Here is a 24,739-nt window from a genome sequence, read left to right on the forward strand (position 1 = left end):
CAGACTTATGTCCAGTGTTAGTCTATTGTGTCTACTGGTTTGTGAGGTAGCATCCAATTGTTCAGCCATCCCTGTAAGTCCTGTGTGGGTGTGTTTAACAAATCATCGTTAATTATAGTAGATATAATTGATCCAGACCTTTTGTTTTAGCATCAACAATAGCTGGGCCAATGATGGGCATCAGATGCCACAGGCCATCATTCCTGGTTAATGTCTGGAATTCGTGGGGGACCCCTATTGGGACCCCCAACAGGTTGGTGTGCATGTTATCTGTACCCTCAGACCAAGGAGCGTCACGTTTCTGCCGTCTCCTGGGTTGGTCCCAAGCCTCTGTGTCCTGTGTAGCTCCCAGAAGTTGATTAGCTATAATAATAGGCAATGGTGGTATCAGACTGGTCAAAACACATGAGCAACGACAATTTCCTTTCAAAAATGGGGTCAACCGCCTGGCAGGTCCACACATCCACCATAGATCAGCAACACCTCTAGTTAATAGTGGTATTAGTGATGCAGGTAGTAGTAGGGAGCCCTCCATAGTCTATACCTCTACCTGTACCAGTGATACAGCTGTTATATCCCCCATATGCCTTGACTCCCCACGGTACCTTCTGGGGAGGGACTTCTGGGAACACAAGACTCAGAGTTTTACACAGGGTTGAATTTGGCTTAAGCTTTCCAATATGCACATCCAACCTTCCCCATTACTTAGGACAAATGGGTGAGCAGCCAGAATAGGTCTGGCATGTCCACATACGACACAGTCCTTTCTATTAAGTGTTTTGTAAGCCAACCACATATTCTCCCTTTCCTCATAACCAGTTTCAGTCCCCAATTGTTCACTATCTGAGATGTCTTTTATATTTATCACCTGTACCGGATTAGAGAGCTTAGGTGGTGGTGTGGGACTTGGTCTTGAAGTGGTGGAGGAGGCCGGCTGAACCCTGGTCCGTTGGAACTGGTGGTGGTTCTGGCAGCACTGCGATGGTATCATCCCCATAGTATCCCAAACAGACAGCTCAGGACCACAAGCAGTTCTGTAAAGCCCCATCCTCTCCCAGAGAACACACCACCAGCCAGAGATCAAGCAACACTTTCACTTATATGAACGTACACAGTGAGGAAAGGTCGGGGGCAGGGAATTCTTCATTAAGGAGTTGATCCCCGAACTCTATTAGTAACGGTTCTTCTCCTTAACTCTGTGATCATTCGGCAGTGTCAGTGTGTCTCACCCTCCAAGTGTGATATGCCCCCAGGTCGAGTGAATCACCTTCTCCCTTAATTCACCTGCAATGCATAAAATCTTGGACATACAGGTTTGGTTAAACAAACAACCTTTCCATGTAATTAACAATACTTCTTACTATTTCTATATCTGCTTGTTTAGCTAGATTTTTAATTTTTTATTAGTTTATCATCCAATAGGCCACATCCTATCCTAGACCACAACTTACCCATCCCCCCTTTGTTACCTGGCTCTGCCAGGTAACAACCTTGCCTAACCTAACCAATGACTTAGGTAAAATTAGTGTAAATTATCCTTATGTCTGACATTATCATGTAGGAACGCCCCTTTCATTCGCCGCATGTCCAATTCTCCCTTGGGCGTACATTCATATCTATTATTTTCCAATTCTCTGTCAAGTGACTTATCTACTTTAAAATGTATCTGTGCTGCTTATATATGTTAAACCCTTTCTCTCCTTTCTTATTTCACAGCCTACCTTGCTCATTTCCTGGTCCACCCTCCCCACTCTACTCTCAAACCTTCAAAGTCTCAACAGTGCGGGGTAGACCCATCTGTCTGCCTTTTTCTAATAATAGTCAATAACAACTATGTGTTCTTTTGCAATATTAACTAGGTGTCTCACTGTTTTGACTTTATCTATCCCAAATGGATTTAAAATAACAACATGTCTTATAGTGTCAATCTCTAAAGTCCTTACATAACCTTAATAAACCTATCTCTATCTTCTAATGGCCAAAACAAATGCTAACCTTATGGTCAAGAGTTATAAACTAGTATCCCAAATGACAGAAATTCATTATTCCCACTACATTCTCCCGTGAGTGATCAAGTCACCGGAAAATGCAATGAAAATAGGTCAAAAAGGTTACACCTACATTCGTGTTCCATACCATATCTAGGCATACCAAAAGAACCCTTTATCTTCTCAAAGTCCCTTGCCTAAATAAAACTCAGAAAGTAAAACTCCTATTCCAATATGAGTGTATTCTTTTAAGATATCTTGTCTCTGGGAACACGGAAAACCCCTTAACCCAAACGTTTACCACAAAAACAAAACCTAATAATTATGATAATACCCTTAAATCATTCGTTCTAAATTTCCCCGATGTTTCATGTAACACAACTGTGATAAACGTGTACTGTCCCTTTAAAAACTCCCTGCCAGCCATACCAGGTTGCGAGTCGTTCATTGTTCCCCATAATGAAAACAGATCACGTTTAGAATACGTTTACTTATTGTTCGAAGTCTCTGGTGTTACCTAAACAAAAACCAATAATTTTCAGCAACTTTTGAAAAGTATCTCAAAGCTATAATGTACACATTTTCCCTCTAAATGACACAACCAATTTTCTCTATCATAATTTAATACGGCCACACCCGGTGGGGAAAGTACACATTTTATCCCGTTCCTCCTATAATACTCAATGCTAAATTCAAAGTTGTGGTTAAATATATGGATTTGCCAATCATTATCAAATGTTAAATATACAGGTTTAGTACTTTTATCAAATAGATTAGTATAGTTCAAATAAAGATATGCGTTTACTAGCGCTCAACCTGTGTTCAGAACGCAGCAACAAGCCAATATAATACCAAAAATGACTGTCTTATTCCTGCCTCTAGGCAAAACATCTAGTTACCCCAACTAAGTTTGGCAGCAAAACTATCGTATAAGTAAAATCGACTTCTCAACTTTCTCCATTCCAAAGTGTAAACTTAGCATATACTTCGCTAAATTTATATCGCATGTCACCCAATCCATAACAATAATATCATTAGTCTGTAAATTTAACCTGAATAAGTTATTAAACGTGTTCTCTCTACTCCGAATTGGTTTTAAGTTTTTTCTCTGTCACCAGCACTCAAACAGGCTCCTGGGAGACCGTTGAGTGCTGCAATACTGCCATCTTCTGTCCATTCTCTGTATAGTTCTCCACCCCCAAACTATTCTAAGAGTTATGAGTGTGTGGAGGAATATCACAAATAAGGGGCCAGATATCCCTAGTCTTGCCCAGGGAGGGAGAAATGTCCCTCTAAATGGGCGAGGTTCCTTTTTCAGGGGAGGCGGAGTTTGATGCCGCATCCCCTGAGTCAGGAATGTCTTCATTTGGAATCGGATTTAAGCTGTTTAAATCAGCTCTGACTTCTGTCAGTGTTCTAGAAGGGATTGGGGCTGGAGTGCAATGTGTGAGGTGGTGCCAAGGTGCGCCTGATTTACCTTTGACCTGGACTGAGTGTGAAGTAACCTCCCTCACTTCGTACTGTCCAGTCCACCTGGGTTCTAGCCACTTTCTCCTGTGGACTTTTACCCCACCCAGTCACCAATTTTTTACCTTCCGTGGTGCCGGATCTCTCGTCAGCTCCCCTTCTTGGACCTTGTGAATCTGTTTGGAGAGAGCTGCAGAAAGTTCCGTCAATTATCAGACATTACAATTTGTTGTACATCAAGGGCGGGCATATGACCTCCCTCCCTTGGTGAACCAAGCATGAGGAGAGAGATGGGTGCCTGCACCTGGAGAGGCTCTCATGGCCAGCAACGCCAGGGGCAGGGCTTCAACCCAAATCAACTTCAAACCTGCACATACATTTGATTGGCGCATTCCACGAGACTTATGAGATTGTGGCCTGTACACTAACCCCATCATTAAACAACATCCATTAATCAGTTGACATTTACACATCCGACCCTATTGGTACATGGAGCGTTTGTCATTAAACAATACACATGAGTTCGGTTTGCAGCCACTTAATGACCTATGTTGCATCCTCCCCTGCTGTTGGTATTGCCTCAACCCATTTAGAGAACCTGTCTACCATAACTAACAGGTACCTTTTTCCATTTGTCACATTGTCTTTCCCCATATCTGTGTGTGTTGGTGAGTGGTTCGTTCCCCAGGTCAGGTCTCCGTTTCAGTTCCTGTGCAGCTCTTTCTGCACAGGAGTGGAGTAGACCTTCAGCATTGAGTGCGTCTGCCATGTTTTTGTCAGTGTTGAGAAATGTGATGTGTGATTGTGTGCATTTATTCTGGATTTTCGTTTTCCTTTCAGCGCTGAACGTGAATTCTTTGCTCATCAGATATGCTGCAACCCCATGGTGGGTGTGGATTTCCAATGGATGGCACATTATCATGTGGGCTGTTTTTCCAATAGCTTTTGCCACTGCAGCCACATACCTGGAGCATGTGGTTTGCCCTTCTTCAATGTGGTCCAGTTTGGAGGAGTGATACCTCAACACTCTACTCTCCCCCTCTAGGTTCTGGAAAAGGATGGATGATGTAAATCCTTCTTTTTCAGAAACATCCAGATGGAACTTTTTTTTTTTTTTTTTAGTCAGGTGCTGTTAGGGCTACTGCCACTTAGAGATCTGTTTTCAAGAGTGCAAAAGCCTTTGATGCTTCAGTAGTCCAGGTCAATGATGAGTATAGGTTAGTGGTGGCCAGCTTCAGGGCCATGGGGCATATTCGTCAGACATGCCCTGAAAAGGGGGAGGTGATTGCTGATTCGGGTCTGGATTTGGGTGATTGTATGCGGGTTGAAGGGCCGCACGTGGTTGATACATCATTGGCCTGACTCCCCCTTGGTCTAGGGGCGTATCCTCGTCCCCTTTTGGCCAGAAACTGGCTTTGGGCCGGGGTTATTGGGTGCGGACACTGTCGCACCATATGCCCAGCTTGTTTACAATTATAACAGCTTCCATAAGATCCAGAGTACCTCTGGGGCTGTCCCCATGTGGGGGAATAGTTTGATTGTGGTAGTGGGTAGTAGGGTTGTAGTGGTGGTTCCGACGAAGGGTATGGCTGAAGCGGGTAGGCATACGGCAGTTGGAATGGCTGCTCCTGGGGTGGGTGTATAGATGGTCCCTGCTGGGTGAAGATGGGTAGTTGTTGTTGCTGTATCATTCGGGAAACAGTTTTTTCAATAATTTGTGAGATTTCTTGTTGGTCTTCAGCCACCATCTGTTTCTTGGGTTTCTCTCCTTTCTGGGCCTCTTTCAATTGTAGTTTCAAAAGTTGTACCTGTAGGGACTGGATTTGTGTTTCAGCCCCTCCCTTATCCTTATTGTATTGGGTGATGTGGTGATGCACATGGGAATTGAACTGAGCCTGGGGAATTGCCATTAACCCCACAGTGCCCCTGAGATGGATTGGGGCCGATGGGGCTGCTGTGGTGGTAGGTGGGGCGTCATTATTGTTGGGCCTGCCCTCTTTGGTGTCAGTTGGTGCTCCAGTGACTACCCCCATCATATCAGGTTTTCTATAGGGGAGGGCCCTTCTGATCTCTTCAATCGCCCACAATCCTATTTTCATCTCAGCTTGTGCCTTTTCCCTTTGCTTTGTTCCTTCTTTTCTAAATAAGTGACTCTTATTCTTATCAACTTCACATTCTATCCCTTGCTTCACTACTTCCTCCAATTCTTTCTCCATAGTGAGGAGTTGCCCTTTTGATGGGGCGACTCCACTAAGGAAACCTGCTTGAGTCCATTTCAGTCTCACTTCTTCCCAAATTCTTTTAACGGATTTGTAGTGTAATTTCCCGCCTGCTCTGTCTTTCATTCTCTGATCTAAATATTCGTTGAATTTGTGTTTGGGGACGATAGTCGTGGTCATTTTGTCGTTAAGCTATGTCTGGGTCTATTATTATCTTTGTATACTTTAGCCCGTCACTGATCGAAACCAGCGATGTATTTTCTTCCTCTAACCTCCCCCAGTCTCGTGTCCGACTCGCGTGGACAAAGAATTTTATTGCCGTGTATTCGATGAATTATTTTCGTTTTCCAACAATATTTCAGCTATATCTTTTTGAAACAATATACGAATATATTCACGCGCTCCTGATATAATTGGAATGACAGTTTTAGGTACTTATAATAAAAATATTATTGCTTTTCGCTTATTCAATTAATTAAATACTTTGGCAAAATATTTCAGAAGTTTCCTTTTGGAAAAATATACTAATGAATTCAAGCGCTCCTGATAAAATTGGAATGGCAATTATAAGATCTTTTATTCGAAAGATATTATTGCTTTTAACTTTTTTCGATTAATTTGAACTTTTTTCCGATTAATTAAATACTTTGCCAAAACACTTAAGACATTTCCTTTGGGGACAACATACTAGTATATTCTAGCGCTTCTAAAATAATTGTCAAATTAATTCTAACCCTTAAGGATTTATCAACAGCACAAGAGAGAAAAACCAGGTCAACTCATCAACCGTAAATGGCTGCTTCACCGCGGCCCACAGATTCTGACTCGGCGGTCACTATGAACTGCAGCCTGAACTTAGCATATAGCTAATTAGTAGCATTCGGTCTCGTGGAACGTTCAATCCCCCACATTTCGACAACACAACTTACACATACAATATCACATTAGATTCCTCACATAACACCTAGCTAAGTATAGCTACTGCACGACTATTTGAATCGTATTTTATTAATTATGGATTCTTCACGGTACCCCTATCTGATCGACTGTCAAATATGGCCCGACTATGTGAATCGTTATATGTTTTTTTTTAAATATGGATTCTTCACGGTACCCCTATCTGATCGACTGTCAAATATGGCCCGACTATGTGAATCGTTATATATATTTTTTTTTAATGGGTCTTCACGGTAACACTTAGCTGATTTGCCAAATCTAACTACTGCCCGGCTATTTGGATCCCATCTTTTAATTATGGATTCTTCACGGTAACCCCTATCTGATCGACTGTCAAATATGGCTCGACTATGTGAATCGTTATAAAGCTTATCCTTCACTGTACACCTACGCGATCAGCATACCACGTAGTGTCAGACTATGTGAATAAGTCTTTGACCTATTAATACTTAGATATCTGTACACAATGCCTTAAATTCTAAACAATTTCCACATAAATTTAGCAACAATTCACACTCACCACAGTACTCCTGATCATTGAATTTAGATATTGGCTATAATACAATATACAGATTTTGGTTAAACGGGCATCTGCTCACCTCTTTAGTTTCGAGCTCTCTGATCAGTTTCCTGGGTGGGTTGAATCGCGATTCTCCCTCGAAAAGGTCACCTCTCCTCTGGAATCTTTCTCCCTCTCGTCTCCTGTCCGATTAATTTTCTATTGGGCCAAATTCAAAGATGAAACCATCCTCTGCTACCAAGTCTGTTAGTAAAACGTTTACTGTTGACAGGAGAACAAGAGGAGACAATAGGACGAGGTGGATAATTTTATAATAAGGCCGTTTAATCACATGTAAAGATATCTTAGTAAAATCTTGCAGCAAGGCTCTTTCTGTCTGATTCCTATTGAATCGTCCGGGAAAGAGAGTAGTTTCAAGAATTGTACAGTATTATATAGACAACAAGCAAAGTAGGTAGATCTGCGAGTCTGGCCTTCCGATTGGTCGATCTGGGTCTTGGGTAGTCCTGTACAGGCCTGGTGTCCACGTTCCATTGGTTCCTGAGATTGTTCTTTGTCTGGAGCTCCAACCCTGAGTTGTGTGTGTCTGAGTGATTGTCATGGGGGAGGGGAGTTGTGGGTGTCGTGCATGTGTCCAATGAGTCCAGCATATGTCCAATAGAAAGAGGGAGTGTGTATATTGTGTCAACCATAGCTAATGTTGAGAAGTTGTTAAAACAAGTTACCAATATCTAATACAATTCCTTACAATATCCACAGTAAAACGAGTCCTATATCGACATAACCTGAAAGGCCGCTCAGCAAGGAAGAAGCCACTGTTACAAAACCGCTATAAAAAAGCCAGACTACGGTTGCAACTGCACATAGGGACAATGATCGTACTTTTTGGAGAAATGTCCTCTGGTCTAATGAAACAAAAATAGAACTGTTTGGCCATAATGACCATCATTATGTTTGGAGGAAAAAGGGGGAGGCTTACAAGCCGAAGAACATCATCCCAACCGTGAAGCACGGGGGTGGCATCATCATGTTGTGGGGGTGCTTTGCTGCAGGAGGGGCTGGTGCACTTCACAAAATAGATGGCATAATGAGGTAGGGAAATGATGTGGATATATTGAAGCAACATCTCAAGACATCAGTCAGGAAGTTAAAGCTTGGTTGCAAATGGGTCTTCCAAATGGACAATGACCTCTAGCATACTTCCAACATTGTGGCAAAATGGGCAGTATTGAGTAGCTTGGATGAAAAGGTGAGTAAACGGCCAGCTCCTCAGTTTCAGTTGCTAATATATGCATATTATTAGTAGTGTTGGATAGAAAACACTCTAAAGTTTCCAAAACTGTCAAAATATTGTCTGTGAGTATAACAGAACTGATATTGCAGGCGAAACCCTGAGGAAAATCAAACCAGGAAGTGGCTTCTATTTTGAAAAGTCCATGTTCCATAGCCTGCCTTTGCTCCATTTAAAGGGATATCAACCAGATTCCTTTTCCTGTCGCTTCCTCAAGGTGTCAACAGTCTTCAGACATAGTTTCAGCCTTTTATTTTGAAAAATGAGCCAGAAAAATAACATCGCGTCAGGTGTTCCCATGAGTTTTGCTCGCGCAACAGTGTTTGGGCAGCCATTGCCTTTCCCTCTCCTACTGAAAAATACAGTTGCGGTTGATATATGTTCGATTATATATTTTAAAAACAACCTGAGGATTGATTATAAAAAACGTTTGACATGTTTCTGTGGACATTTACGGAAACTATTTGGAAGTTGTCTGCGTTGTCGTGACCGCTCTTTCCTGTGGATTTCTGAACATAACGCGCCAAACAAACGGAGGTATTTTGGATATAAAAATAATGTTTATGGAACAAAAGGAACATTTGTGTAACTGGGAGTCTCGTGAGTGAAAACATCCGAAGATCATCAAAGGTAAACAATTAATTTGATTGCTTTTCTGATTTTCGAGACCAAGCTACTTGATGCTAAGTGTACATAATGTTTTGTCGAGCGATCGATAAACTTACACAAACGCTTGGATTGCTTTTGCTGTAAAGCATATTTTCAAAATCTGACACGACAGGTGGATTAAAAGGCTAAGCTGTGTTTTCCTATATTGCACTTGTGATTTCATGAATATAAATATTTTTTGTAATATTGTTTGAATGTGGCGCTATGCAATTCAGCAGTTGTTGATGAAAATTATCCCGTTAACGGGATTGCAGCCATAACAAGTTAAGGACAACAAAGTCAAGGGAAAAAGCGTGTGCGAGCAAGGAAGCCTACAAACCTGACTCAGTTACACCAGCTCTGTCAGGAGGAATGGGCCAAAATTCACCCAACTTATTGTGAGAAGCTTGTGGAAGGCTACGCGAAACGTTTGACCTAAGTTAAGCAATTTAAAGGCAATGCTACCAAATACTAATTGAGTGTACGTAAACTTCTGACCAACTGGGAATGTGATGAAAGAAATGAAAGCTGATATAAATAATTCTCTCTACTATTATTCTGACATTTCACATGATTAAAATAAAGTGGTGATCCTAACTGACCTAAAACAGGGATTTTTTACCAGGATTAAATGTCAGGAATTGTGCAAAACTGAGTTTAAATGTATTTGGCTAAGGTATATGTAAACTTCCGACTTCAACTGTATGTGCAGATGAGGTTGTGCAAGTAGAAATACTGTTGTGCAAAAGACCAGAAAAACAAATTTGGGGATGAGGTAGGTAGTTGGTTGGATGGATGGGCTATTTACAGATGGGCTGTGTACAGCTGCAGCGCAGACAGCTGACGCTTAAAGTTAGTGAGGGAGATATACAGTAAGTCTCCAACTTCAGTGATTTTTCCAAGTCGTTCCAGTCATTGGCAGCAGAGAACTGGAAGGAAAGGTGGCCACCATTTGAATGACGATTACCGTAAGGAATTCTTTCAAAATAATTTAAAAAAATAAAATAACAAATGTACTAAAAGATCAGTGCGAAGGCCAAATGACAGAGCAATAACTTTTTGAGGCTATTAAATCCTTTCAGTCTGGAAAAAACCCAGGGCTTGATGGCATACCAGTAGAGGTATATCAAGCCTTTTTATTATAAACTCAAAGCTACATTGTTAGCTTGTTTTAACTACTTATATAGAAATGGTAGTCTATCATGTACTCAGCAGGAAGGTCTGATTTCATTATTATTAAAACAAGACCCAGATGGCAAATATAAAGATCCAGTCTATCTAAAAAACTGAAGGCCTCTTACACTTCAATGCTGTGATGCAAAAATACTATCAAAACGCATAGCACTCAGAATTAAAAAGGTTTACCAGGTATTGTTTATCCTGATCAGAAAGGTTTTTTACATGGACGATACATTGAAGATAATATACGACAACTAATAGAAATAATAGAACAAAATGAAACATCTAAGAAGCCAGGCCTGGTATTTATTGCGCATTTTTAAAAGGCCTTTGATAAAGTAAGACTGGATTTTATTTATAAATGCCTGGATATTTTCAATTTTGGTGATTCTCTTAAAAAAATGGGTAAAAGTAATGTATAGCAACGCCAGGTGTAAAATAGTAAATAGCGGCTACTTCTCAGAAAGTTTTGAATTGTCAAGAGGAGTTAAACAAGGGTGTCCACTATCACCATATCTATTATCTATTCGTTATGGCCATCGAAATGCTAGCTATTAAAATCAGATCAAATAACAACATTAGAGGATTAAAAATCCAAGGCTTAAAAACAAAGGTGTTCATGTATGCCGATGACTCAAAATGTATATTAAGTCAGCAAGCCATATCCCTGCAATGTCTCATTGAAGATCTAGATACCTTTCCTTGACTCTCTGGACAAAAACCTTTTATTACATATTGTATCTTTAAAGAAAATACAACTTTTACATTACTCTGCAGTTTACCTATCAAATGGGCTGACGGGGAAGTAGACATACTTGGTATTCATATCACAAAATATATATTTGAGCTCTCAAAAATAAATTTCAATAGAACACTTGTGAAGTAAAAATAGATTTTTTTTCAAATCATATGAGCACTTTTTTTAAATCTGGGATGCTAAACCAGACAAGATAATCTATACTGTATAATACATATGAACTAGGTGGGTTTAGATTATTAAATATAAAAGCACTAAACCTCTCTCTAAAAGCTTCACTTATCCAAAAGTTTAGCTTGAACCCTAAATGGTTCTCAAGTAGATTACTAAGAAAAGCTCATCCATTGTTTAAAAATTGCCTTTTTGCAGATTGCCATGTCTCATTTTCGATTAAATGAAAATGAAACTTTTTCGAAGTATTTCTCTTTTTCAAACAATAATTGCAGAGCTGGCTACAATTTCAATTTCATCCCCCTGAAAAGATAGAACAAATATTATAACAAACATTATGGCTGAACTCAAATGTGCTGGTTGATAAATGTTTGAAAAGGGTATTTTGTTTTTAAAGGATATTGTAAATTGGAATGGTAGAATTATGTCTTTCATGGAGATATCAGAATTGTATTGAAGGTCTGCTCAATCCAAAATTACACCAATTGATTACAGCATTACTGCAAAAATAGAGGAGGCAGGTGGCAGTGGGGGGAGGTAGGGAACTGGTCTGTCTGCTCAATATAAAGGATCAAAACTGGTGGAGGAATGAAAATAGCATAAATAGGAAAGTATACCAGTCTCATTTGAGGACCAGGATGTTGACAGCTGTGCCATACAGATTGCAAAATAGTTGGGAAGAGATTTTTGATGTACCGATTCCATGTTACATGGTACATGGTGTATGAGTTGATATATAAAATAACGCAAGATTCAAGACTTTGTGCTTTTCAGCTAAAATTATTGTACAGAATTCTTGCCACCAACAAAATGTTAAATATTTGAAACATACAATCAGCGCAGCTCTGCAGATTTTGTTGTGAGGATAAAGATTCAATAGACCATTTGTGTTGGTATTGCCCTCAGGTAGCTTGTTTCTGGTCTCAGGTTCAGGAACGGCTGAAAATGCATAACATTGACCGGGTCAGTCAATTACTAATATACTAATACTCTTGGTAAAATAATTTATCTTCAACTCCCAATCTGTGGATTCTATTCAATTAGATACATTCAAATTGTATGTTAACATCACAGCATAGTTGAAAGATATATGGTCCGTAGAAATCCGAAGAGGGTGGCCAGCAGAGATAGGTGGGATAATTTATCTTCAACTCCCAATCTGTGGATTCTATTCAATTAGATACATTCAAATTGTATGTTAACATCACAGCATAGTTGAAAGATATATGGTCCGTAGAAATCCGAAGAGGGTGGCCAGCAGAGATAGGTGGGATGGATTAAGATAAGCTGAGGGTTGGGATGTGGAATTTTAAACAAAGGGGATAGAATGACAGTCAAAGATAAAACTAAAAAAATGAAGTCAAAATAAAATAAAACAAAAAGGCTATAGCCTACATGTTCACCACAAAGTCAGAACAGTAGGTGAAATTATGAGGGGAAAAGGGACCAAATTATTAGGGTGAGGCACATAGGCTACTAACAGCTTACTACACAGCATACACTTAGTATTACTTTCTTAGCTATTGCTTTGCAATGCTTGCAGTTAGCCACTGATTCCTTCCAAGCTCCTCATTGTTGTATTTGCGATATCCAACTTATTGTGTAATGTTTATATCCAATGGCCGATGAGCACCGATATGTTTTATCTATAATTTATTTTCATAATTTCTCTTCAAATGACAAGGATTGAAAATTATTTGCCAGTAGATTGTCGACTTGATTCTAGCTAGCTAAGATTTTGAAAGTGGAATGTTGACATGATCCAATCAAAGCTACTGTAGATATAACGTGATTTGACTTAATTTTATCTGTGGCCAATGACCTTGAGCCTTCTTGGATGGGTACTTCCAATGTAACTCTGTGGCAGCATCCAAGGGACTTGAATTAGAGAACTAGAGAACATTACCAACCCCTACGCTCCGCATTTTCCGCTGGCTGCCCCACCACTGAAGAAAGCACAAAGCTAGGCTGAAACACCTGCATTTCGGAACTGCCTTACTCAACAAAGCAAAAAAGAGACCAAGTTTGTATTCGGCTTTATTAACTCAATGATAATTTTTTATTTGTTTTACATTGTTTGCAAACTGATATGCGACACGTATTAATGCCAAAATAACATGCAAAACAGGCAACAAAAAAGCAGGTGGGGCTCTGCCCTGAATGACGGGTCGCCACTGAATGTTGGCTAAAATAACAGGTACCTTCCTTCATCCTGCAACGAGCCATTGCTTAAACAGGTGACTCGTTGCGCAAGCTTCCATAGCCTGGTACTTTACCTTACTATTTATAATTTGACAACTTTTACTTTTACTCTACTATATTCCTAAAGAAAATAATGTACTTTTAACTCCATGCATTTTCATTGACACCCAAAAGTACTCGCTATATTTTGAATGCTTAACAGGACAGGAAAAGGGTCCAATTCACACACTTATCAAGAGAACTGGTCATCTCTACTGCATCCGATCTGGCAGACTCACTAAACACAAATGCTTAATTTGTAAATTATGTCTGAGTGTTGGATTGTGCCCTTGGCTATCCGCAATTAAATAAAAACAAGAAAATTGTGCCGTTTGGATTGCCTAATAGAAGTCCATTTAAATGATTTATACTTTTACTTTTGATACTTAAGTATATTTTTGCAATTACGTTTACTTTTCATACTTCATTATATTTAAAACCAAATACTTTTAGACTTAACCTCCACAGGATCGGTGTCCTCCTGCGTGAAAGTTGAGCTAACATGTGCTAATGTGAAGTAACAAGAAACATTTCCCAGGACATTGACATGTCTTATATGGGCAGAATGCTTAAATTCTTGTTAATCTAACTGCACTGTCCAATTTACAATAGCTATTAAAGTGAAGGAATACCATGCTATTGTCTGAGGAGAGTGCACAGCTATGTACTTGAAAATGTATCAATAAACCAATTAGGCACATTTGGGCAGACTTAATACAACACATTGAACAGATATGCTCATATGTTCATTGGATCAGTCTAAAACTTTGCACATACACTGCTGCCATTTAGTGGCCAGAATCTAAATTGCCTAGACTCCTAAGTCATATAATGGCCTTTCTCTTGCATTTCAAAGATGGAACAAAAAAAAATTGAAAACGCTTGTTTTTTTCTTTGTATTATCTTTCACCAGATCTAATGTGTTATATTATCCTACATTAATTTCACATTTCCACAACCTTCAAAGTGTTTCCTTTCAAATGGTATCAAGAATATGCATATCCTTGCTTCAGGTCCTCAGTTAGATTTGGGTATGTCATTTTAGGCGAAAATTGAGAAAAAAGTGTCCGATCCTTAAGTAGTATTTTACTGGGTGACTATCACTTTCACTTGAGTCATTTTCATTAAACTTGTTTTGGATCGGTGTCCCGTCAACAGGACAGTTGTTGCTCAATATGCATAATGTGATTAAAACATAATAAATAAAATAAAAGTGGTACATACAGTGGGGCAAAAAAGTATTTAGTCAGCCACCAATTGTGCAAGTTCTCCCACTTAAAAAGATGAGAGAGGCCTGTAATTTTCATCATAGGTACACTTCAACTATGACAGACAAAATGAGAAAAGAAAATCCAGAAAATCACATTGTAGGATTTTTAATGCATTTATTTGCAAATTATGGTGGAAAATAAGTATTTGGTCAATAACAAAAGTTTATCTCAATACTTTATTATATACCCTTTGTTGGCAATGACAGAGGTCAAACGTTTTCTGTAAGTCTTCACAAGGTTTTCACACACTGTTGCTGGTATTTTGGCCCATTCCTCCATGCAGATCTCCTCTAGAGCAGTGATGTTTTGGGGCTGTTGCTAGGCAACACAGACTTTCAACTCCCTCCAAAGATTTTCTATGGGGTTGAGATCTGGAGACTGGCTAGGCCACTCCAGGACCTTGAAATGCTTCTTACGAAGCCACTCCTTCGTTGCCCAGGCGGTGTGTTTGGGATCATTGTCATGCTGAAAGACCCAGCCACGTTTCATCTTCAATGCCCTTGCTGATGGAAGGAGGTTTTCACTCAAAATCTCACGATACATGGCCCCATTCATTCTTTCCTTTACACGGATCAGTCGTCCTGGTCCCTTTGAAGAGAAACAGCCCCAAAGCATGATGTTTCCACCCCCATGCTTCACAGTAGGTATGGTGTTCTTTGGATGCAACTCAGCATTCTTTGTCCTCCAAACACGACGAGTTGAGTTTTTACCAAAAAGTTATATTTTGGTTTCATCTGACCATATGACATTCTCCCAATCTTCTTCTGGATCATCCAAATGCTCTCTAGCAAACTTCAGACGGGCCTGGACATGTACTGGCTTAAGCAGGGGGACACGTCTGGCACTGCAGGATTTGAGTCCCTGGTGGCGTAGTGTGTTACTGATGGTAGGCTTTGTTACTTTGGTCCCAGCTCTCTGCAGGTCATTCACTAGGTCCCCCCGTGGGGTTCTGGGATTTTTGCTCACCGTTCTTGTGATCATTTTGACCCCACGGGGTGAGATCTTGCGTGGAGCCCCAGATCGAGGGAGATTATCAGTGGTCTTGTATGTCTTCCATTTCCTAATAATTGCTCCCACAGTTGATTTCTTCAAACCAAGCTGCTTACCTATTGCAGATTCAGTCTTCCCAGCCTGGTGCAGGTCTACAATTTTGTTTCTGGTGTCCTTTGACAGCTCTTTGGTCTTGGCCATAGTGGAGTTTGGAGTGTGACTGTTTGAGGTTGTGGACAGGTGTCTTTAATACTGATAACAAGTTCAAACAGGTGCCATTAATACAGGTAACGAGTGTAGGACAGAGGAGCCTCTTAAAGAAGAAGTTACAGGTCTGTGAGAGCCAGAAATCTTGCTTGTTTGTTATTGACCAAATACTTATTTTCCACCATAATTTGCAAATAAATGCATTAAAAATCCTACAATGTGATTTTCTGGATTTTCTTTTCTCATTTTGTCTGTCATAGTTGAAGTGTACCTATGATGAAAATTACAGGCCTCTCTCATCTTTTTAAGTGGGAGAACTTGCACAATTGGTGGCTGACTAAATACTTTTTTGCCCCACTGTATAAGTGTCTTATGTGGGCAGAAAGCTTAATTTCTTGTTAATTTAACTGCATTGTCCAATTTACAGTAGCTATTACAACAACAAAAATACCATGCTATTGTTTAAGGAGAATGCGCAACAACAAAACACTTCTATGACAGCGACAGGTTTGATACGTTCACATCTGAAGGTAAATAATTTACTTACATTCTGAAATCTTGCTCTGATTTGTCATCCTAAGGGTCCCAGAGATAAAAATGTAGTGTAGTTTTGTTTACTAAAATCACTTTTCATATCCCAAAAAGGTCCATATAGTATGCACAATCGATTTTGTATTTCCACTCGTTCAACTTGCAAAGATAGAAGTCTGTGAAAATGGAACGCTAAACGTTGTTTCAACCAGTCAAATTACGTTCTTATTTATTCCTCAGACACTGTAAAAAGTAAACAGCCTTTGCTATATCATTCTGCATTCAGTATGTCCACTGGAAAGCCATTTTTAGCCAGGAAACTACGACATTGTTGCGCGCCGATGACACAGGCGGTGTTCACTTGATTGACTGTATCTTTGTCCAAATGACAACCTATAGTTTTGAAACCTAGTTAACTAGATAGCCAACGTGCTGTGCTTTATGTGAGTAGGTGGAAACCCTTTGTATGAAGTAAAATCTTTCAGCTAAACTCGCGCGTATGCGAGTCGAGTGGAATTTGGACATTTATGCGAGAGCATGTCGAAGCGCGCTACGCACATCTGTGAGTTATGAAAACGAAGTGTTTTGCAAATTTTTAACTTACAATATGGCTACTAATACTGGAAAAGCTAAATCAAAGTACAGGTATACAGATTTTGGACGATTTTCTAGCAGAAATCTACCGGAAAAGTGTCACTGACTCGTGAATATAGTCTAGACAACAGCTAAAGGAGAGGACGCTACCTTAGACTTGTAAATGAAATACCAGTCGTTATATTTATGTTATTTTATATTGTAAATCCGAGCTAATGTAGTTTGAATGGTTGCATAGTATTCATTTGCGAGATTTTTTTAATATTTTATTTGATTGCTATATATATATATATATATATAATCCCTAATGAAATATGTGTATGAATAGCAAAGAAGGTACTCGAAAGCCACAACATGTCAAAGTCAACATAAAATACACATTGTACTGGCGCAGTGGTCTAACACACTGCAGTACCTGGTTCGAATCCAGGCTACATCACATTCGGCCGTGATTGGGAGTCCCATAGGGTCTTAGCCCAGCGTTGTCTGAGGTTGGCAGGGGTAGGCGCCATTCTAAATAAGAAATTGTACTGACTTGCCTATTTAAGTAAAGGTTCATAAAAAAAAAAAATTGGAACACACACTTCACCAGTGTTCCTCATACTCTATATAATATATGTTTATAGATGTGTTGTTTATTTTATGTATTGCTAAAATAAAGGTTCAATAAAATAAGTAAAAAACATGAATTCTTACAGATTTTTTAAAATCTTCAATAGCGGTAAAGACTGACTTCAAAGACACCACATTCAAGTCCTCCATCCCCCACTTAGTCTGACTGCTGCTCTCTCTGGCTCCACAACAAACCCCCGCCCAGCCATCTAGAGGTGTGAATACCCAGCCAGCCTACAAGTAGAGGATGGTAGAGCAGAAAGAGACTTGGGACCAGCAGCACAATCTTGTGTAGAGGGTGTTCTAAATACTGTAATTGTAAATAGTGTGTACATTTTATTTTTTTACTTTGTGTGTGGTTTGTGGTGTGTTCACTTATGACATTAGATCAGTATTGGCTGCTAACTTGGCCCTAATCTTAAATATTTCACTTCTGTGTTTGGAGACATTGGATCAGCATTCTTGTTGCGTCTCCTGTATGTACTTTTTATGTAGGGAAGCTAATGATTCATCATGTATGACATTCCTGGGAGTGTGTAAACTTGTATTTTTTATTAGCATAGCATTTTGGTATGTTTTCAATAGTTATGTTCTTGAAAATGTATAAATTTACCAATTATGCCACATAGGTACATTTGGGCAAATCATGAGGGACACCTGGGTGACTTCATAGTAAATGTCATGTAGCTTGCTCATTCATGAAGTTATCAGTCTTGTGGACACCATCTTAAATCACCTCCAGCTTCCTAGCTGAATGTGTGGATTTTCTTTTTCATGTCAAAGATGATGCAACAAAAATAAAAAACATATATTATCTTTTACCAGATCTATTGTGTTATAGTATACTATATTCCTTTCACATTTCCATAAACTTCAAAGTGTTTCCTTTCAAATGGTACCAAAAACATGCATACAGGCAGTTAGATTTGGGTATGTCATTTTAGGCGTAAATTGAAAAAAATGGGCTAATCCTTAAGAGGTTTTAAGAGGTATCTTTACTTTTACGCAAGTATGACAATTGGGTACTTTTCCCACCATTGACCATTGGGTTTCACCAAAATTATGTTTTAATGTTACAGAGGCATATCCACTATCTCTAGGAACAATAGTTCAGATTCGTTGGGTCAATTGTGTCCTTCGCTATCAAATGCATTATTTCTGGCAATGTACAGCAAGGTTAGTTACGAAGAATAACAGCTGGTTCCACATGAATCGCGGAAATTTGCATCCCGTTTCAGTCACGTCTTTGGTTCCAATCGCCTGGGTAAAACTGCATGACTTTTGATCACATGCACATGGTTGTTGTAAAGTCCATGCAGTCGACATGTGGTCGCATGTTGGACATTTTTATCCCCATTGTGAAACACTCATTGTGAAACACTTTGAAAGGCGGTGATCCACTCAGTGTTTCCCAGAGGAAATGGAGAGGAAGGGGCGTCTCGGAATTCCCGCCACGTGCGCGCAAATCACCCCTTTATGATAATGAGCATTTGATTGGTCCAAATCGAAAACATGGTAAATATATATACCATTTTATTGGTTGAGTCCTCCAGGTCGCTTGTCAACACAGCGCAAAACCTCCAGACAAGAGATCTTTGGGCGTCTCGTACTATGAGAAAGTAGTACGTGTATACATATCCTTATATCTGATAAATTACACAATGTTTTTTATTTTTTTTATTGTATGAATCATCATATTAAATCTCTACATTTCAATTAATTATTGCTGGATATTAAAACAAATTCCATTAAAATACCGAGTAGTCTTTCGGGGCGGAGGGATATAACCATCCTCCACTCGTCAAAAAATATTGGCGTTATAGAAAAGGTAGGGAAAGACTGTGCCAGAGCTCAGAGATCAAATCCGTTCCGTGATATCAACACAGTCCCTTGGATTTCTTACAAACTTCTTCGATTGCAGTTAACCGCTCTGCAAGTGTCCTTCAGTACTTCAAGAAAACTGTAATCTTCCAAGTGCAGACATCAAGATACAGGATTATTTTTGTACGCGGCGTTTCTAATCTGGAAAAGCTAGAGGCGGCACTGTATTTGAGTCACAGCGACGGGCGGGTGGAGTTGGCACACTGGATTTATTAGCTAGCGTTAGCCTTTTCAATCATATTTCCATAGGATTGGATCGGGATCCACCTTTTCAGATAAACAAGAATTTCGTGTTGTCTTCCGTTCGAATATGTTGCTGTCAAAGTTTGGCTCATTCTCGCACATTTGCAACCCTTCGAGCATGGACCATTTACCGGTGAAAATACAGCTCCAGCCAGGTATGATTCTAACCCGCTGTCATTCTTCGTACATTGACAGAAATAATGTTGCACTGTTTAGTGAAGTAGCTTTATATTGCAATCATTAATGCGTCCAATAGTTAGTAAAATACAATTATTTAATTCACTCTAAAATCCTGTGCGTGGAATTATTTAAATGGCTTCGTGCGGTGGATATGCACGCCAACGGTGATTTATTAGCAAACATAGCTAATATTAGTTAGTAACTGTCTGGAAAGTCTAGTCAACGCCTGCGACTCGAGTGGCTATCGTTTATTCTTATCTGCTCTCAATTTGATGTTTCTTCAGTTAAAGTGGAAAAGGAGCCATTCGAAAAGGTTTACAAGGTGGGATCCGTGCTCGGCAGCGGTGGATTCGGCACAGTCTATGCCGGTAGTCGGCTCTCCGATGACGCACCGGTAAGAATAGGAATGCTTTGATCTCGGCACATGGCGCCATCAAGGCATCCATCTCATGGTTATTGACAAATTTAGTTGTTGCTACAATGTATGTCTTCACGTCTGGCTACAATGTATCTAATGTGTATTTTTAACCCCGAAATTAGGTCGCAGTGAAACATGTGCAGAAGGAGCGGGTGACCGAATGGGGTACTATTGTAAGTATCACCACTCCGGTTTGTTTATGTTTTTCACCCATGCTAGTTGTTTGATATTTGAATCGATTCTAGGTAACTCAACTCATTTGTGATTCATGTTTTCTTACAGAATGGTGTGATCGTGCCTTTGGAGATTATTTTATTGAAGAAAGTCAGTTCGTCGTTTCGAGGGGTTATACAACTCCTGGATTGGTATGAGCGACCAGACGGCTGGTTGATTGTCATGGAACGACCGGAGCTGGTCAAGGATCTTTTCGATTTCATAACTGAGAAGGGCGCTTTGGACGAGGAGACTGCGAAGGGATTTTTCCGTCAGGTTTTGGAGTCTGTTCGCCACTGCTACAGCAGCGGAGTAGTTCACAGAGATATCAAAGATGAAAATCTGCTTGTAGACCTACGCACTGGGGACCTCACGCTTATTGACTTTGGTTCAGGGGCGATTCTCAAGGACACAGTCTACACTGACTTTGACGGTACGTACCCTACCCTTCCCTTTGGCCAGCAGTGGCTCCATTGTATTTTCTGGTTTTGTTTTTGAAGGTGCATGATGGTCTGCACTGACCCTTGACTTGCCTTCAGATATATTTGTTTGACTCCAGTTATTTTAGACTTTTTGGTTTACCCTTATTAGATTTGGAGTCTTTTTGGCTTTAGTATAGATAGCTACTTGCCTTATTAGATCATCAGCTGGTAATTTCTCTTCCACCCCCTCTATTGGCGGGTGTGTCCACACAACGCTGTGACGCAGTGGTTTGTTTTTGGTACCTCATGAAATGTTTTCCCTCGGGTGGTAACGTTATCAGCCATGTTCACTTTGTTGTCCTAGTAGTTATTTATAAAGGTGCTTTACATTATTTCATATTAGTCAATAATATAACACACTAGTGTAGTAAAGTAGGTTATTGTTATATGTTGATCATTGCCTGTTATGTTACAAGAAACGCACATTTCAAAGCCTAGGTAATGGCTATTGGGCCAGCTCCCACGTAACATCTGTTTGTTGTGAAACCTGAGCTTGGGCTGATTCATGTCACATGATAGCTCGCATTGCACTCAAGTTTTTTTGGGTAGCCAAGTTACTCATGCCCGAGTTGTGGAAAGAAAAGGGCATTATAATGCCAGTATAAGTCCTTGTTTGAATGGAATTACACTTGCCTTGTTCAGCCTTTATAGAGACATTATCTGTCAATTTTTTTTAAATATCAATTTATAGTATCTTACAAAATCCTACAATATTGCAATATGGTCCTGTTATTGTCACATTAAATGCCCCAAATAAACTGTTTGATGTTTATTATAGAAGTAAAACATCACTATTATAGAAGTAAAACCTCACTAATGAGCCTTTCCCCCCCTTTTCTCCTCCAGGTACAAGAGTATATAGCCCGCCAGAGTGGATCCGCTTCCATAGATACCACGGGCGCTCGGCTACGGTGTGGTCGCTAGGGGTGCTTCTGTATGACATGGTCTGTGGAGACATCCCCTTTGAGCAAGATGAGGAAATCCTCCAGGGGAGACTGTACTTCAGGAGGAGAGTGTCTAATGGTGTGTACTACCTCCAATATACAACCTACAATCATACACACATTGCTTAACGCTCATTTCTAATCTTAAAACATATTTCTAAACACTCATTTATTTTTTATTTTCTTGTGTGTTCCTATACACCTCTATCTCCCGCTTGAGATTCTCCCACAAAATAAAATACTCATTCATGTTTTCCCCTTTTCTCTCCCTCCTTCCAGAGTGCCAGCAGCTGATCAAGTGGTGCCTGTCGTTACGGCCCTCAGATAGGCCTACTCTGGAACAGATCCTGGACCACCCGTGGATGCGGTTGGCTGGGGAAGTGTCGATGTCCTCCAAGACGGAGGATGGTGACATCCGGCTGAGGACCATCGACACGGACATATCTAGCACAAGCTCCAGCAAGGAGAGCCTATGAAAGAGGGGATGAGAGAAAAGAGGAGATAACTGGACTTAAAGGGCTCTGGTCCTTATGCCCCACTGGCTTGAGCAGGCAGAATACATTTTTTTTGTATGGAATTATTATCATTTATTACAGTTTGTTCTACCTTTTGATCTTTTATTTTTATACCTCATTGTTTCCTAATGTGGGACATTTGCTGTTTGGGGCGGTCTTTACCAGTGACTATTTATTTTGTACTTTATTATTTTCTAATTTGTTATAACGGTGGGTTTATGCATCTGGTTTAAACCCCCCTATTCAGACAGACATGGCTGCTCTCATAGAGCTAGGAGAATACTTTATTTTTAAACATTTTGATTTGTAGTGCCTTTTTGAAAGCTGCTTCTCGGGGCTTTTGTCCAAATTTTTGATTTGTTATAACCCTTTCCGGCTGGTTTGTTTGTACGTATCCCACCCTGTCATGATGGAGATGAGTTGTCTTCCTCCATAACAGTGTGGTCAACTACACCACCCAGCATGCTTAGGGATCATAAGAGGGGGGGATGTGTTCCCCATGGAATACTTGAAACACAACTCACTCACACTGCACCCCCTTACTAAGCTGCTCACTCATACTACAGCCTCAGTTTAGATTTCTCAAAACTGAATCCTTTCATTTCTGAATGTGTATTAAAACTACATATTTGTGTGTTTAGCCCCTTGGAAATGTATTTTATTTAAATGTATTGCCTTTCCCCCATCTCGTAGCTGGCACTATAATTCTCCTGCCCTGAACTAATGTATCCATGGCTTAAGTGTGAAATGCACTATCAATGCAATATTCATGGGTTCTTTTTCAATACATATATTGTGCAGGTTATTTTCTTCCTATGCTTTTCATTTCTTCAGAACATGTAGACGTTCCACACTCTTGTAGCTTATTTATTTATTGTCGATGTTTAAGAGTGAGAAATCCCAGAGTTTGCATATCTTTACATGGACTTTTGTTTTGCATTCCTGTAATATTATTTTTTTACACAATTTGTTTCAATTGTGGATGGATGCACTGAAGTTGTCTGAAGGGAATAAAACAAGGTTTACTTAAATTTGGAAGAGCTATGGATGTTATTTAACTCCTTTTTATATTCCTATCTGTGGTAATGTTGGAATAATTGATCTAAAAGTACATCTGTTTTTTTGGGGTACATTACACGTGTGTTGTCTCCATGCATTGAACTCCATGGTACACGTATGGCTATTGGGTTGGATAGGGCTATTCTAGTTAGATTCATCATTGTCACTATGTGGCTTGCCTGGTGTTAGATATTCTCTTTCAGTTTAGCTGTATGACATGAATGATAGAGATCTGGAGAGATTTTTTTTTTAATACAAACTTTTCAATTAAATCTCTTTTTGTACATAAATCATACTTGTGTCGTCGTCTTGACCTATTGGTAAAACTTCCTCAGTCATTGATTAAACCCTATAAACCAAATGGGTAACGGTGTTTGCATATATACAGTAGTAATACTAGTGATCAAAATAGTTATTACAGCTCCTCTAAAGATGGCTCGATTTAAACATAGAATCCTTACTCACACACATACTACTGGTAGACGGAATTCATTACACACTAAGAGTTAAAGTATTGTTCATAAGATCAATCTGACAGCTTCACTTAGACATTACAGAATTAATTAAAATAATGACTGTGCTGAAACCATAGTCCCTAATAGAGGACATACACTGAGTATACCAAACATTTTCCTCAATTTCGTCAGGCTTGAGACAATTGAGACAATGGTGGAGAATGGTGGACACTCAAGGTGTCAAGCATTCCACAGGGATGCTGGCCGATGTTTGTATTTCTATTTATTAACGATCCCCAGCAGCTACTCTTCCTGAGGTCCAGCAACATAAGACCGTTACATACAGTTCATAACACCTTACCCAACACATTCAGTGTGTTCCCTCAGGTCACCACTCCACCACATATTAACAATACATTCTACTGCTTGCATCAGTTACCTGATGTGGAATAGAGTTCCATGTAGCCATGGCTCTATGTAGTACTGTGCGCCTCCAATAGTCTGTTGACTCCAATGCTTCCCACAGTTGTGTAAAGGTGGCTGGATGTTATTTGGGTGGTGGCCATTCTTGATACACACAGGAAACTGTTGAGCGTGAAAAACCCAGCAACGTTGCAGTTCTTGACACAAACCGGTACACAAAGCACCTACTACTATACCCCGTTTCGAAGGCACTTAAATCTTTTGTCTTGACCATTCACCCTCT

At 39.8% G+C, this 24,739-nt stretch overlaps 1 protein-coding gene and 1 long non-coding RNA gene across 2 annotated transcripts in view; one reads left to right on the forward strand and one right to left on the reverse strand.

Annotated features, from left to right (window-relative positions):
- LOC139534105 (uncharacterized) overlaps positions 1-7,901 on the reverse strand; it is a 982,995-nt gene extending 975,094 nt beyond the window's left edge. Inside the window, exon 1 of the long non-coding RNA XR_011666909.1 lies at positions 4,041-7,901. This is a non-coding gene — a long non-coding RNA (uncharacterized lncRNA). The remainder of the gene's footprint in view (positions 1-4,040) is intronic.
- Positions 7,902-19,456: 11,555 nt separating this feature from the next.
- LOC139534107 (serine/threonine-protein kinase pim-3) lies at positions 19,457-23,550 on the forward strand. Its single transcript, XM_071332873.1, has 6 exons — positions 19,457-19,922; positions 20,232-20,341; positions 20,488-20,538; positions 20,648-21,011; positions 21,907-22,083; positions 22,284-23,550. The coding sequence occupies exons 1-6, from the start codon at positions 19,835-19,837 to the stop codon at positions 22,478-22,480; spliced, it is 987 nt and encodes a 328-aa protein (XP_071188974.1). The 5' UTR covers positions 19,457-19,834; the 3' UTR covers positions 22,481-23,550.
- The last annotated feature ends 1,189 nt before the right edge of the window (positions 23,551-24,739 follow it).

Source organism: Salvelinus alpinus, chromosome 11 (assembly GCF_045679555.1).
Source record: "Salvelinus alpinus chromosome 11, SLU_Salpinus.1, whole genome shotgun sequence".
Taxonomy (NCBI): Eukaryota; Metazoa; Chordata; class Actinopteri; order Salmoniformes; family Salmonidae; genus Salvelinus; species Salvelinus alpinus.